Source organism: Acartia tonsa, chromosome 5 (genome assembly GCF_053477335.1).
Source record: "Acartia tonsa isolate MP-2025a chromosome 5, ASM5347733v1, whole genome shotgun sequence".
NCBI classification, from domain to species: domain Eukaryota; kingdom Metazoa; phylum Arthropoda; class Copepoda; order Calanoida; family Acartiidae; genus Acartia; species Acartia tonsa.
Genome location: NC_137264.1, coordinates 15,507,154 through 15,519,708, shown reverse-complemented (window position 1 = coordinate 15,519,708; position 12,555 = coordinate 15,507,154). Strand labels below are relative to the sequence as shown.

Sequence of the window (12,555 nt, the reverse complement as noted above, 5' to 3'; positions counted from 1 at the left end):
ACAAAGGTCGTGCAATTAAAGGGTTGGTTGTATGTTTGATGTTACTTAACCTAATAACCACTAATAAGCGATAGAGTACTGAGCTGGATCTTTAAATCATGGTGCGCCAAATCGGGGTGCGCCGAATTTCAGCCAATCAAAGCACGGCATTTCGTACAATGCTGTGCTCTCATTGGTGGAAAGTTGGCTAACCCGATTTGGCGCACCATTAAAATGATTTAAAGATCCAGCTCTGTATTCCATTAAAAGTGGATGATGCCCCTGGGTTGCCTAGATGATCTAAGTTTACGTCAGTTTGGTTTCCCTTTTTAATTAGAAGTTTAGCAGATTAAGCATAAAATATTGATACATGTTGAATTGGCTGACTATCAAAAATGTCTCATTAAGTGATTTTTTTGATAATTCCTGAAAAAAGTTGATTAAAATAAGGTTGACACATTCTTATGACAGTAATGTCAAATACAATTTCAAATTTCAAAAATATCTATTTTAGAATCAAATCGTGGAACTCAAATTATCTGTGGTGTGTTAGAGTCATTGGTAAGTACTTTGAGGGTGTGTGTGGGGGGGGGGGAGACAGGGAGATTTATAATTTCAAAAAGCTTTGCTAATATTTGTAGTAATCATCCTTGTTTTTTTATAGAACTGTGATGAGGTACGAGTAGAGGCTGCTGGTGTTCTAGCACAGGTATATTTCTTTATAGAACTATGATGAGGTACTAGTAGAGGCTGTTGGTGTTCTAGCACAGGTATATTTCTTTATAGAACTATGATGAGGTACGAGTAGAGGCTGCTGGTGTTCTAGCACAGGTATATTTCTTTATAGAACTATGATGAGGTACTAGTAGAGGCTGCTGGTGTTCTAGCACAGGTATATTTCTTTATAGAACTATGATGAGGTACTAGTAGAGGCTGCTAGTGTTCTAGCACAGGTATATTTCTTTATAGAACTATGATGAGGTACTAGTAGATGCTGCTGGTGTTCTAGCACAGGTATATTTCTTTATAGAACTATGATGAGGTACTAGTAGAGGCTGCTAGTGTTCTATCACTGGTATATTTCTTTATAGAACTATGATGAGGAACTAGTAGAGGCTGCTGGTGTTCTAGCACAGGTATATTTCTGTATAGAACTAAGATGAGGAACTAGTAGAGGCTGCTGGTGTTCTAGCACTGGTATATTTCTTTATAGAACTAAGATGAGGAACTAGTAGAGGCTGCTGGTGTTCTAGCACTGGTATATTTCTTTATAGAACTAAGATGAGGAACTAGTAGAGGCTGCTGGTGTTCTAGCACAGGTATATTTCTTTATAGAACTACTAGCGGCTTCGCCCCTAGCCTCTAGGGGCTTTGCCCCAAAAAAAAATAATTTTCTGCACCAGCACCACCAGCACCAGCACCACCAGCTGCACCAGCAGCACCAGGAGTATTTTTTTGGGGGGGGTAAATTTTCATTTTTGGGGGGGTTGGGGGTGTCCCACCCCCCAAGAAAATAGCTTAAAACCACCGCAGGACCAATAGGTATATACCCTGAAGAGTAGAATCCGATCGGTTCAGTGGTTACTGAGATCTTAAGCTTCAGACGGACAGACGGACAGACGGACAGACAGACGGACAGACATCGTTCTACTTTGTATTATAGATGATGAGGTACTAGTAGAGGCTGCTAGTGTTCTATCACTGGTATATTTCTTTATAGAACTATGATGAGGTACTAGTAGCGGTTGCTTCTATTCTAACAGAGGTTCAAAGCTTCTTTAGATTAAAATTATTGGTTGAAATGTTTGACCACTACTAGTTTGGGAGCAACCAACTATATTCAGTTAAAGTACCTAATGTTTTAGGGCCAACGAATAAGATAACGTCCTAATTTTATTTTGGGTAACAGATTAATTTACAGCCCAATGTTCCTTCCCTTCCGTTGAAAGCTTCCATGATCTACTTTAAACAAATTAACTTTCTACAATATTAAAACAAAACATTTTTTTTTACACTTTTTGTGGTAAACATCATAAATAATTTTTCAAGAAGATGTAACTTCTATTTGCTATTTTAAAAGAGTATTTTAAACAAAATTTTCCTTGTATTCGTTTTAAAACTGATTTTCAAATAAAGATTTTAAAGTTAAAGGATCACCCTCAATGTCACAAAAAATTGTTTTGGACATTATAGCTCCCATAGGGCCTATATGAAAAATTTAAGACCACTTACTTTAACAATTTGGGGTCAGAGATTCCGAATCTAGTGTCCATTTTGGTCTAGCTGACATCCGCGAATGACAATAATAGCAAAAAAAAATCTACCAAATTATTTTGATCATAAGCTAGGGGTGTTTCCTCGTATTTTCACAGTAGCTTTCCCCCTACTTTTAGCCCTGAACCTGCGGAGCAATTACCTAACGTAACTTCATGAACCTAACCTAACCTAAAATAACCTATTAAAAGCTACTGTGAAAATACGATGAAACACGCAACTTTGATTTCTTTCCATGATCCTTTTTTATTATTAATGTATTTAGGTTACAAGTCCATGGATATCAGACAATCATAGTGTTGCAGGTATAGATCAAGTTTTTGAAATCAAATACAATTTTTTGGGTTAGAGAGATTACAATCTCATAAAGCTTTATCCTTTATCCTTATATTCAAGGAGTTTAGGGGGGCCGAGGCATTGGACTATTACCCACCAAATTTGAAAAAAAAACTATATGATCTTAACTGCTCCTATGACAAATTTACTTATGAGTAGGACTATTTCTATCTATTGAGATTTTAAACACCCACGCTCGCCCCCACCCCCTTTAAAAACATCCTTGTTTTTATTTTAGATTTACAAAGACAGGCAGATTGAAAGACAAATCTTATATTTTTAATTATTTAATTTTTTAAATAACTTAAAATAAGACGGTGTGGGAGGGGGAGGGAGATTTTTTCTTATTGTCATAACCCTGTTGGGCTACCCTTGATCCAACCCTATCTTTAGATAACAATTAACACCAGAAAATACTTAACCCCCCTTTCTTCTATTTACTTTTCAAAAAAAAAGGGAAGGACCGAGTTTCTAAGCCCGAATAGGCACTTTTAGGGAACCACCCTTTATTCTTAGTGTATATAAAAACTTTGTTGTTAAATAAATTTGTTTATAATAGGACTGGAAAACAGAGTCACGAGTCTTGTTTACCATCTCACTCAATTGGCCAGAAGTGCATATCAAACTATAACAAATCAAAATAATGGATCAAAATATTCTTACAATGGTCGGATAAACAGGTAATAGGATTCTCGTAACAATTAGGGATAATTTTAAAGGCAAACAATACTTAAATTATGGCCAGAAAGCATCTGGTCCATTATAGATATAATGATGACATGAAGTCAGAAAAATAAAACAAAACAATCTTTTATACATTCCGGACAGAAAGAAAAGCAGACAGACGGACAGACAACTATGTTTTAATGTACAAAATCATTACAATTAATAGTCTATTAGTTTCACCTCGTATTAATGTTTACACCAAAAAATGGATCATTCGCATTGCCAGGTTGCCAACACCAATGGATCAAATGAGTTACTCTGCAGCTTCTCTTGACCGCCGCTGCTTAAAACTTGACTATATGAGAAGACAAGTCTGTTTTGAAGAGTTACATGGGTATCAGGTACGTTTTTGGAATATTTATATCAGGGAAAAAGGTTACATTGAGCTGTTTCCCATAGTTTAAAAAAAGTTTCTGTATTCGTTGGCTTTTTAATTTTGGGGAATTTTATCTAATTTTGAATGCTTGGTTCATTAAGTTGAGTGTTCAAACATTTCAACCACTAATTGCAATCTAAAGGAGTGGTGAAATTTGTGTATCATCCATATCATTGGGGATGTACAATATTTTATCGGCCAATGTGTTATCCCTTTATATTCCTGAGTGCGAAGCAGCTATACAACTAAACTATGAATACACATCAGCTATTACATTTGTAGTGCAATTTCTTTTTCCAATTATGTAACTGTTTGAAGATTAAATGTTATAACCTTGGTAAATCATTTAGGTAATAGGTAATCATTTTTTTAAAAGGTTATCTTACATTAATGGCGTTCACAGGGTTTTGCCTGAAAATTTTGACAAACCTAGAAAAAAAAATTAAGGGCATACATTACAGGTTTCAGATGAGAGGGGGAGGGGGAATATTCCCACATCTACATAATTTATATGCTTAAAAGTTTTATTGTTTTATTTTAAAATGATCTGTCATATTTGATTATAAATCTAATTACAATTAAATCCTGATTCAACATAACCCGAAACAGTTCTAACTCTATAATTTGGACTGTCTGTCTGTCATTTGCCCGATTGGCAGTAAATTCCGCTGAGCGACTTTGACATCAACAAACTAGAATAAAAACTAATACGAGGATATACATATTAACCTTGGATTCTTACAATTTTATGAAGTGCTTTGGACATGAATTGAATATTTTCAGAAAAGGGCTGATGAGAGTTTTGCAAGCAGCATGACAAATGTGTCCGACAGCGAAGACGATATTTCTAAAGGTAAATAATTATCCTGTAGCTGTCTATAGTGCCCTAGCTAAATGGGGATATATGTCACTGCTTTTGGCTCACCTTTTCTATTGACGTCAGAAAATACCCTATACCCCATCTTTTTTCTAGGTTTTTTCCCCCCTTTACTTTCTCTTTCCCTCTACCATGACGTCAATAGAATGGGTAGGCCGAAAGCTGTGACATCTATCCCCATTTTCCTAGGGCACTAATTACAGCTACAATTATCCTTGATGAAGTAATGAATATAAATACGTGGTGGTTTTTTGCCTTCAATTTAGGTTGCTGATATAGTCCTTAGAGTTTGATATAGTCCACAAATTGTTCAATTTTAAAAGAAATTTAATTTTATGATATAATTCTTTTCATTTTTTTCCTTATAAGATTTTTTATCTAAGTACACAATCTCTTTTTAGTTGCAAAGCTTTCTCATTTATATGGTTGTCTGTTGAACTTTCGGGTATAGTCCCTTTCGTGGCAACGCACCTTAAGGGGCGATTCTTCGTTTTTTTCACAGTAGGTTTTCTCCCATTTCTAGCCTCGAAAGCCATTTAAAAGGTTTTTTAAAAAGCCTTAAGCGACGTTGCCACGAAAGGGACTATTCCCCAACTTTCTTTAAATTTTTTTCTTGTTATTATTCTTTTTCTTGGCGTACTTATTTTGGTATAATAACGATAGGAAAAAATTCTATTCAACTTCGTAGCTTTACAAAATGTCTAAAAAATTCAGCCATGTGACATCATAAAATGAGTGATTATTCACTTCTTTCCCACTTATTATCCCTCATTTTTATGACTTCACATTATTTTTTGAAAACACTTTGTGAAGCATCTTCAACTTCTAAACGCTTATTTTGTGCAAATCTAGATAAAATCAAAGTTTTCAAGCATAAAAGATAATGTAATAGTTTAATGTCACCTATACACCCCTTTGCCAATGGCGAATACTTCCTGATACACCACCTAATACAGCCAAAAGGTATTTTTAAGATTGAAAATTTTCATTCTTGTTTTTATTTGATTTGTAGAAATCCGGAGTTCAAAGGAGTGTGAAGAGAATATTAAACATTCACTCAACTTTTATGGGGACCAGGTCAGTTTTTTTCTTCAGGGATGGGTGGTTGGTTTTATGGTGTGGCACCCCTGACATCTAGAGGCTTTATCATGGATTTTAAGAGATAAGATAGTGGCCGATAAATTGATGTACATCCCCAATGATGATACATAAAGTCCGCAAAGTTGTTAATCCATTGAATAAGAAAACTTTGGGGACTAACATAAAAAACAGCCCACTGTCCCCTTTCTTCCCGGGATTTATAGTGGCAATGAAAAAAAGTCTTAAACCACATGAAAAAGCCTAACATAATCAGGCCAGCTACAACTATTAAGATCTTTTTATTCAGACAAAAAACGTGGCACGCTATAATAGTTGCTTCGTTAATAGCCTCTAGGGGAGGGAAAGTCAGAAAAATAGCCTAAAACCATCCGAAGATATTTATAATGAAGAGGACAACAAATTAGGATGTTTTCCGGGATCTTAAGCTTCATACAAAAAGTTTACTTTATAGTATAGAATAGACTCAGACTTTTAAAAAGCGAAGCTTTTCTATAATTAGGGTAGATCCGTACGTCCGTTTCCGTCCGGAACGGGTAGTTTTTTTCGTTAATTTAGGCATGTTAGAATCGTATTATCGACTTCAAACTTTGCAAGGTGATTCCTGTAGTAGTTAGGTACGATTTAGAAGGCGTAGCAACTCTATAATCATTACCAGAATGTCCGTACGTCCATTTTAAACATGTATTTTTACTTTTTTTAACAACAAATTTATATGTGATCTAATTATCCGATTGATCTGATGTTTGGTATACTGATTCCAGGGACAACAAAGTAAAATATTATAAGATAAACAACTCTATAAGCAAGTCCTAAAAATGTAAGTATGTCCATAAACATCATCCTTACAATTTTGCTTCGACTCTTATACTTTTATATTCTGATAATTCAGTTCTGACACAATACAATTTTAAATATATTTAAAAATAAATAAAATCTAGGCCTAATAAAAAATAATAGGGATCATGAAGGAAAAGGCCATAGACAAATTAAGTCTGATCTACAACCCAATCTAATATAAATATATGATTATTTGGGGGAAATTCGTCGTTGATTGCTCTATCCGTGTTTCAGTACAATAAATGTACCCCCTACCCTGGGTCAACAGCTTCTGGTTGCTCCAGAATATTTCCTGAACAGGATCCAGCTTTGTCCAGGCTCCCTTCATACCTGGATCTGGCCTCTATTCAGTCATCCAGAGGTTAGCATACAGATTATCTATCTATCTATCTATCTATCTATCTATCTATCTATCTATCTATCTATCTATCTATCTATCTATCTATCTATCTATCTATCTATCTATCTATATATCTATTTATCTATCTATCTATCTATCTATCTATCTATCTATCTATCTATCTATCTATCTATCTATCTATCTATCTATATATCTATCTATCTATCTATCTATCTATCTATCTATCTATCTATCTATCTATCTATCTATCTATCTATCTAACTATCTATCTATCTATCTATCTAACTATCTATCTATCTATCTATCTATCTATCTATCTATCTATCTATCTATCTATCTATCTATCTATCTATCTATCTATCTATCTATCTATCTATCTATCTATCTATCTATCTATCTATCTATCTATCTATCTATCTATCTATCTATCTATCTATCTATCTATCTATCTATCTATCTATCTATCTATCTATATATCTATCTATCTATCTATCTATATATCTATCTATCTATCTATTTATCTATCTATCTATCTATCTATCTATCTATCTATCTATCTATCTATCTATCTATCTATCTATCTATCTATCTATCTATCTATCTATCTATCTATCTATGTAGATAGTTCCCTGTCCATAGATGAGAGGGGAGTAGTTACTGGAGATGAATATGAAGGACCTGGTGATTGCTTTACAAATCAGGTACATATACAATATATGTACTTTTAGTGAAATCAAAAATAAAAACGTAAAATATATTTGGGAAAAGTATTATTCTTGACTACTACTTGAGATGGGAGTCTGATATTTCTTTTAAAGATTCTCTAAAGCCATGACCATAAGTATTATGCTGGTACTTCTATTTAACTTCGTCATAATTTTAATATATTTTATAATAATATTTTGTTTTTAGTTGAAGAACAATGTGGATAAAAGTCGGTTTCGAATTGGGGAGGATTCTCTGCTTCTTGTGACCGCTGCGCTGGCCAATTTGACCTTTTTAGATGCCAGGTATTAATTAGCTGAAATACAGAAAATTGTTTGCGGCATAGCGCGTGTTATCTCCATAAACACATCGAGGATAACTTTGCAGGCTTTAATGGAACTTCTTATTATGTTTTTTGCCTTCTTTGCATTTATCAAATTTATGAATAGATATTAAGCTATAAAAATTGGAAAGAATTTTAATGAATATAATAGATTTAAAATCTGCATAAAATTTTAAGGTTTTTTTTTTATAAAATTTGTTTTTTATATAATTCATTATTTAAAAGCGCAAATCCAATTTAAGTTATCAAATTTTGACCAATAGGATAGGTGGATTGGAAACTACCTGCGCTCTAATTGGTTGAATGATGTACGTCACTTAAGCTTCTCCAATCAGGGCGCAGATAGTTTTCAATCCACCAATCACAGATGTCAAAATTATTTAACTTAATTTGTATTTGCGCTTATAGATAAAGAATTATACAAAAAACGAATTTTATAAAAATTCCTTAAAATTTTATGCAGAATTCAAATCTATTATATTCATTAAAATTCTTTCCAATTTTTATAGCTTAATAGATATATTGAATAGATTGTTATTAAATTATTTTCCAGTTTGGCTTCGAAACTGATTAATATCAGCTGGAATAGAACCGGTTCCAAGCCATACTAAAAATCCCATATTGAATTATATCTAGTTTGCTACTAATATACAAATGTACAATCATAAGATTATAACCAGTTTTGTTAGACCCGAGATGCCGAAGGCACGGGCTTATAATTGTACATTTTTATTCCCGGTGAAAGCTGTTTCTAATACGATGCTACAAATAATTATTCTTTGTTATTTAAGAGCTATCCCAGAAATGAAGCTTCAAAATACTGTGGAATGTGTCATAAATATCGTCAGAAGTGTACAGGTATAAACTTTTAACATAAAACAAGGATGTCATAAAAGCTAAGTTTTAAATTTTTTAAAATTTATTTTGACTAATTAAAAGCAAAATTATTGATCAAAAAGGTTGTTTTATAACTCTATATATAGTTTGTAAAAAACCTATTTTTTTCTCTATACAGACGTACCGACATAAAAAAAAACGGAGAAAAAGATTGTATATAACAATAATTTCTTATGAAAACTTAATACTAAAGGTTAAGTATTCAGGTGTCTGTGTTCACGCGGGACCAAGTGGTAACTATCCTGGCAAATATGGCCGGTCAAGCAGACTGTAAACTACAGATTATACACCACCAGGTATGAAACAATATCACTAGAAAAAGGATTCCATGTGGCACAGCTGTGTCTGTCTGGTAATAATTATTATATTTAGGGTATAGGATTAATTGTGGCACAGCTGTGCCTGTCTGGTAATAATTATTATATTTAGGGTATAGGATTCCTTGTGGCACAGCTGTTCCTGTCTGGTAATATTATTATATTTAGGGTATAGGATTCCTTATGGCACAGCTGTGTCTGTCTGGTAATAATTATTATATTTAGGGTATAGGATTAATTGTGGCACAGCTGTGCCTGTCTGGTAATAATTATTATATTTAGGGTATAGGATTCCTTGTGGCACAGCTGTTACTGTCTGGTAATATTATTATATTTAGGGTATAGGATTCCTTGTGGCACATCTGTGCCTGTCTGGTAATAATTATTACATTTAGGGTATAGGATTAATTGTGGCACAGCTGTGCCTTTCTTGTAATAATTATTATATCTAGGGTATAGGATTACATGTGGCACAGCTTTGAAAATCTGGTTATAATTATCATATTTAGGGTATAGGATTCCTTGTGGCACAGCTGTGCCTGTCTGGTAATAATTATTATATTTAGGATATAGGATTAATTGTGGCACAGCTGTGCCTTTCTTGTAATAATTATTATATTTAGGGTATAGGATTCCTTGTGGCACAGCTGTTCCTGTCTGGTAATATTATTATATTTGGGGTATGGGATTCCTTGTGGCACAGCTTTGCATATCTGGTTATCATTATCATATTTAGGGTATAGGATTCCTTGTGGCACAGCTGTTCCTGTCTGGTAATATTATTATATTTAGGGTATAGGATTCCTTGTGGCACAGCTTTGCATATCTGGTTATAATTATCATATTTAGGGTATAGGATTCCTTGTGGCACAGCTGTGCCTGTCTGGTAATAATTATTATATTTAGGGTATAGGATTCCTTGTGGCACAGCTGTTCCTGTCTGGTAATATTATTATATTTAGGGTTTAGGATTCCTTGTGGCACAGCTGTGTCTGTCTGGTAATATTATTATATTTAGGGTATAAGATTCCTTGTGGCACAGCTGTTCCTGTCTGGTAATATTATTATATTTAGGGTATAAGATTCCTTGTGGCACATCTGTGCCTGACTGGTAATAATTATTATATCTAGGGTATAGGATTACTTGTGGCACAGCTTTGCATATCTGGTTATAATTATCATATTTAGGGTATAGGATTCCTTGTGGCACAGCTGTGCCTGTCTGGTAATAATTATTATATTTAGGATATAGGATTCGTTGTAACACAACTGTGCCTGTCTGGTAATAATTATTATATTTAGGGTATAGGATTCCTTGTGGCACAGCTGTTCCTGTCTGGTAATATTATTATATTTAGGGTATAGGATTCCTTGTGGCACAGCTTTGCATATCTGGTTATAATTATCATATTTAGGGTATAGGATTCCTTGTGGCACAGCTGTGCCTGTCTGGTAATAATTATTATATTTAGGGTATAGGATTCCTTGTGGCACAGCTGTTCCTGTCTGGTAATATTATTATATTTAGGGTATAGGATTCCTTGTGGCACAGCTGTGCCTGTCTGTCTGGTAATACTCATTATATTTAGGGTATAGGATTCCTCGTGGCACAGCTGTGTCTGCCTGGTAATAATTATTATATTTAGGGTATAGGATTTTTGTGGCACAGCAGTGCATGGCATGTGATATTTATTATATTTAGGGTATAGGATTCCTTGTGGCACAGCTGTGCCTGCCTGGTAATAATTATTATATTTAGGGTATAGGATTCCTTGTGGCACAGCTGTGCCTGTCTGGTAATAATTATTCTGGCACTGAACTTACTGCGCTGTCCAGAGTTTATAAAAAATCTGCTATTGGCATTTCCAGGTATGATTCTTATAAACAAAGACAATTTTGTCCATAAGCAGAGCAGAAATAAATAGAATAATAGAGTACATTTTTGTTATATATCATCACTAAATTAAAATTTAGCTTGACAATATATTTAAATCTGGCATATTAATTATCTTACTCCAAAGTTCAAGTTTGATTGTTTTGAAAGGTCAACTAGAAAATATCCTCGCAATACATCGTTACTTTAACTTTTAATTAGATTATACGATTATAGTACTTATGCATGAGCTAAAAAAGTAATCACCTTAAACATTGATTTAATTTGTACTCAAATATAAAATTCAACCCTTCCAATACATAGCTTAAAAATACCTCGAAAAAAACTAATCAGTCTTCAAACAACACAGCAAAAATCTGTTGCAAATTAGCAATAAAAATAAATAATAAAATGTAACACATTATACCATTTTATAAATGTTGTATGATGCATGAAACATGCAAAATATAAATATTTAGATATGATTGTTATTAATTTTAGATTATGTAGCAGTAAGGTTGAATGTAGGGAAGTTGAACGACTAGGTGGAGTAAAGAGGTAAACAAAACTTGTTTTAGAATAGCTGCGCTTTAAAAAAAACGAAAGAGTTAGATATCCATGCTTTTAGCCGAATCGTAAAATTGTAAATACGATGAAAATCGTTTGAAAGAAGCCTGCAGGAAATAACTACTGGGGTAAACTGATTTTTTTTCTCTTCATGATGTTAAATGGGCGTCCTTATTTTAAAGATATAGTTAGTCACTGGAAATTTAACTTCATGCCGAAACTAAGCCTATACTTTTTTTTTTAACTTATTAGGTTGGTAGAACTGTGTGCTAATCCAAAGGCGCGAAACTATAGTGATTCTGTTCTAGTGGCTTCTTTAGCAGCTTTGAGGTGAGTATTATAATATAGTTAGCGGCTGCGCCCATAGAGGCCTCTAGAGGCACTTATTTTTATTTTCAAATTTAGTTTAAAAGAAAGAATGAAATTTTAACGGATTATTTTATGGAGAGTTAAAATAGTTAAAAAATTTTCTTAGGTTCAGTGGTTAGCTAAATCCTTCGGTACAAACAGACATACATAAAGACGTTCTTTTACTTATATAAGGATATGATTTTATGTATTCTATTTACTACTAGCTAGATTCTTTAAATATTCTCTTAAAATTCAATTAGAAGAAGCTTTTTAATACTGTTAGGTTTTTATACTCCTTGAAAATAGCTAAAAACCTGTTTCTCGGTCCAGCCGTTTAAGGAAAATTACTGAACATTTAAACATACAGAGAGAAGGATAGATATAAATCATGTTGCTTTTCTGTAATATTAATTTTTTTAGGAAAATGGCTTCTTTTGTTACTTTGGACGTGTCTGAAAGTTTTGTCGGCAACAGTTTAGTCGAATCTTTTCAACAACTCAGAAAATCTCAAGAAAGTTATGTTTGAATTCAGTAGATAGTAGGAAGCTCTTATAGTGCCTATATGAAATGACGTCATATTGGCCTAACATTGGTCAATTCAAATGTATTCTTGCCTGTCATTAATAGTCTGCGTA

At 33.4% G+C, this 12,555-nt stretch overlaps 2 protein-coding genes across 2 annotated transcripts in view; both read left to right on the top strand.

Annotated features, from left to right (window-relative positions):
* Window positions 1-1,142, top strand: part of LOC145319950 (uncharacterized) — a 20,985-nt gene extending 19,843 nt beyond the window's left edge. The window contains exons 17-18 of the mRNA XM_080162349.1: window positions 644-688; window positions 1,071-1,142. Of these exons, the coding sequence (XP_080018475.1) occupies window positions 644-688; window positions 1,071-1,142 (117 nt within the window). The remainder of the gene's footprint in view (window positions 1-643; window positions 689-1,070) is intronic.
* Window positions 1-12,555, top strand: part of LOC145320257 (protein inscuteable homolog) — a 13,223-nt gene extending 668 nt beyond the window's left edge. The window contains exons 3-18 of the mRNA XM_080162685.1: window positions 494-540; window positions 644-688; window positions 2,519-2,558; window positions 3,149-3,269; window positions 3,542-3,656; window positions 4,475-4,544; window positions 5,581-5,645; window positions 6,741-6,867; window positions 7,489-7,568; window positions 7,780-7,877; window positions 8,707-8,773; window positions 9,019-9,108; window positions 10,889-10,998; window positions 11,504-11,560; window positions 11,822-11,899; window positions 12,341-12,555. Coding sequence (XP_080018811.1) covers window positions 3,555-3,656; window positions 4,475-4,544; window positions 5,581-5,645; window positions 6,741-6,867; window positions 7,489-7,568; window positions 7,780-7,877; window positions 8,707-8,773; window positions 9,019-9,108; window positions 10,889-10,998; window positions 11,504-11,560; window positions 11,822-11,899; window positions 12,341-12,446 — 1,050 coding nt within the window. The 5' untranslated portion in view covers window positions 494-540; window positions 644-688; window positions 2,519-2,558; window positions 3,149-3,269; window positions 3,542-3,554 and the 3' untranslated portion in view covers window positions 12,447-12,555. The remainder of the gene's footprint in view (window positions 1-493; window positions 541-643; window positions 689-2,518; window positions 2,559-3,148; window positions 3,270-3,541; window positions 3,657-4,474; window positions 4,545-5,580; window positions 5,646-6,740; window positions 6,868-7,488; window positions 7,569-7,779; window positions 7,878-8,706; window positions 8,774-9,018; window positions 9,109-10,888; window positions 10,999-11,503; window positions 11,561-11,821; window positions 11,900-12,340) is intronic.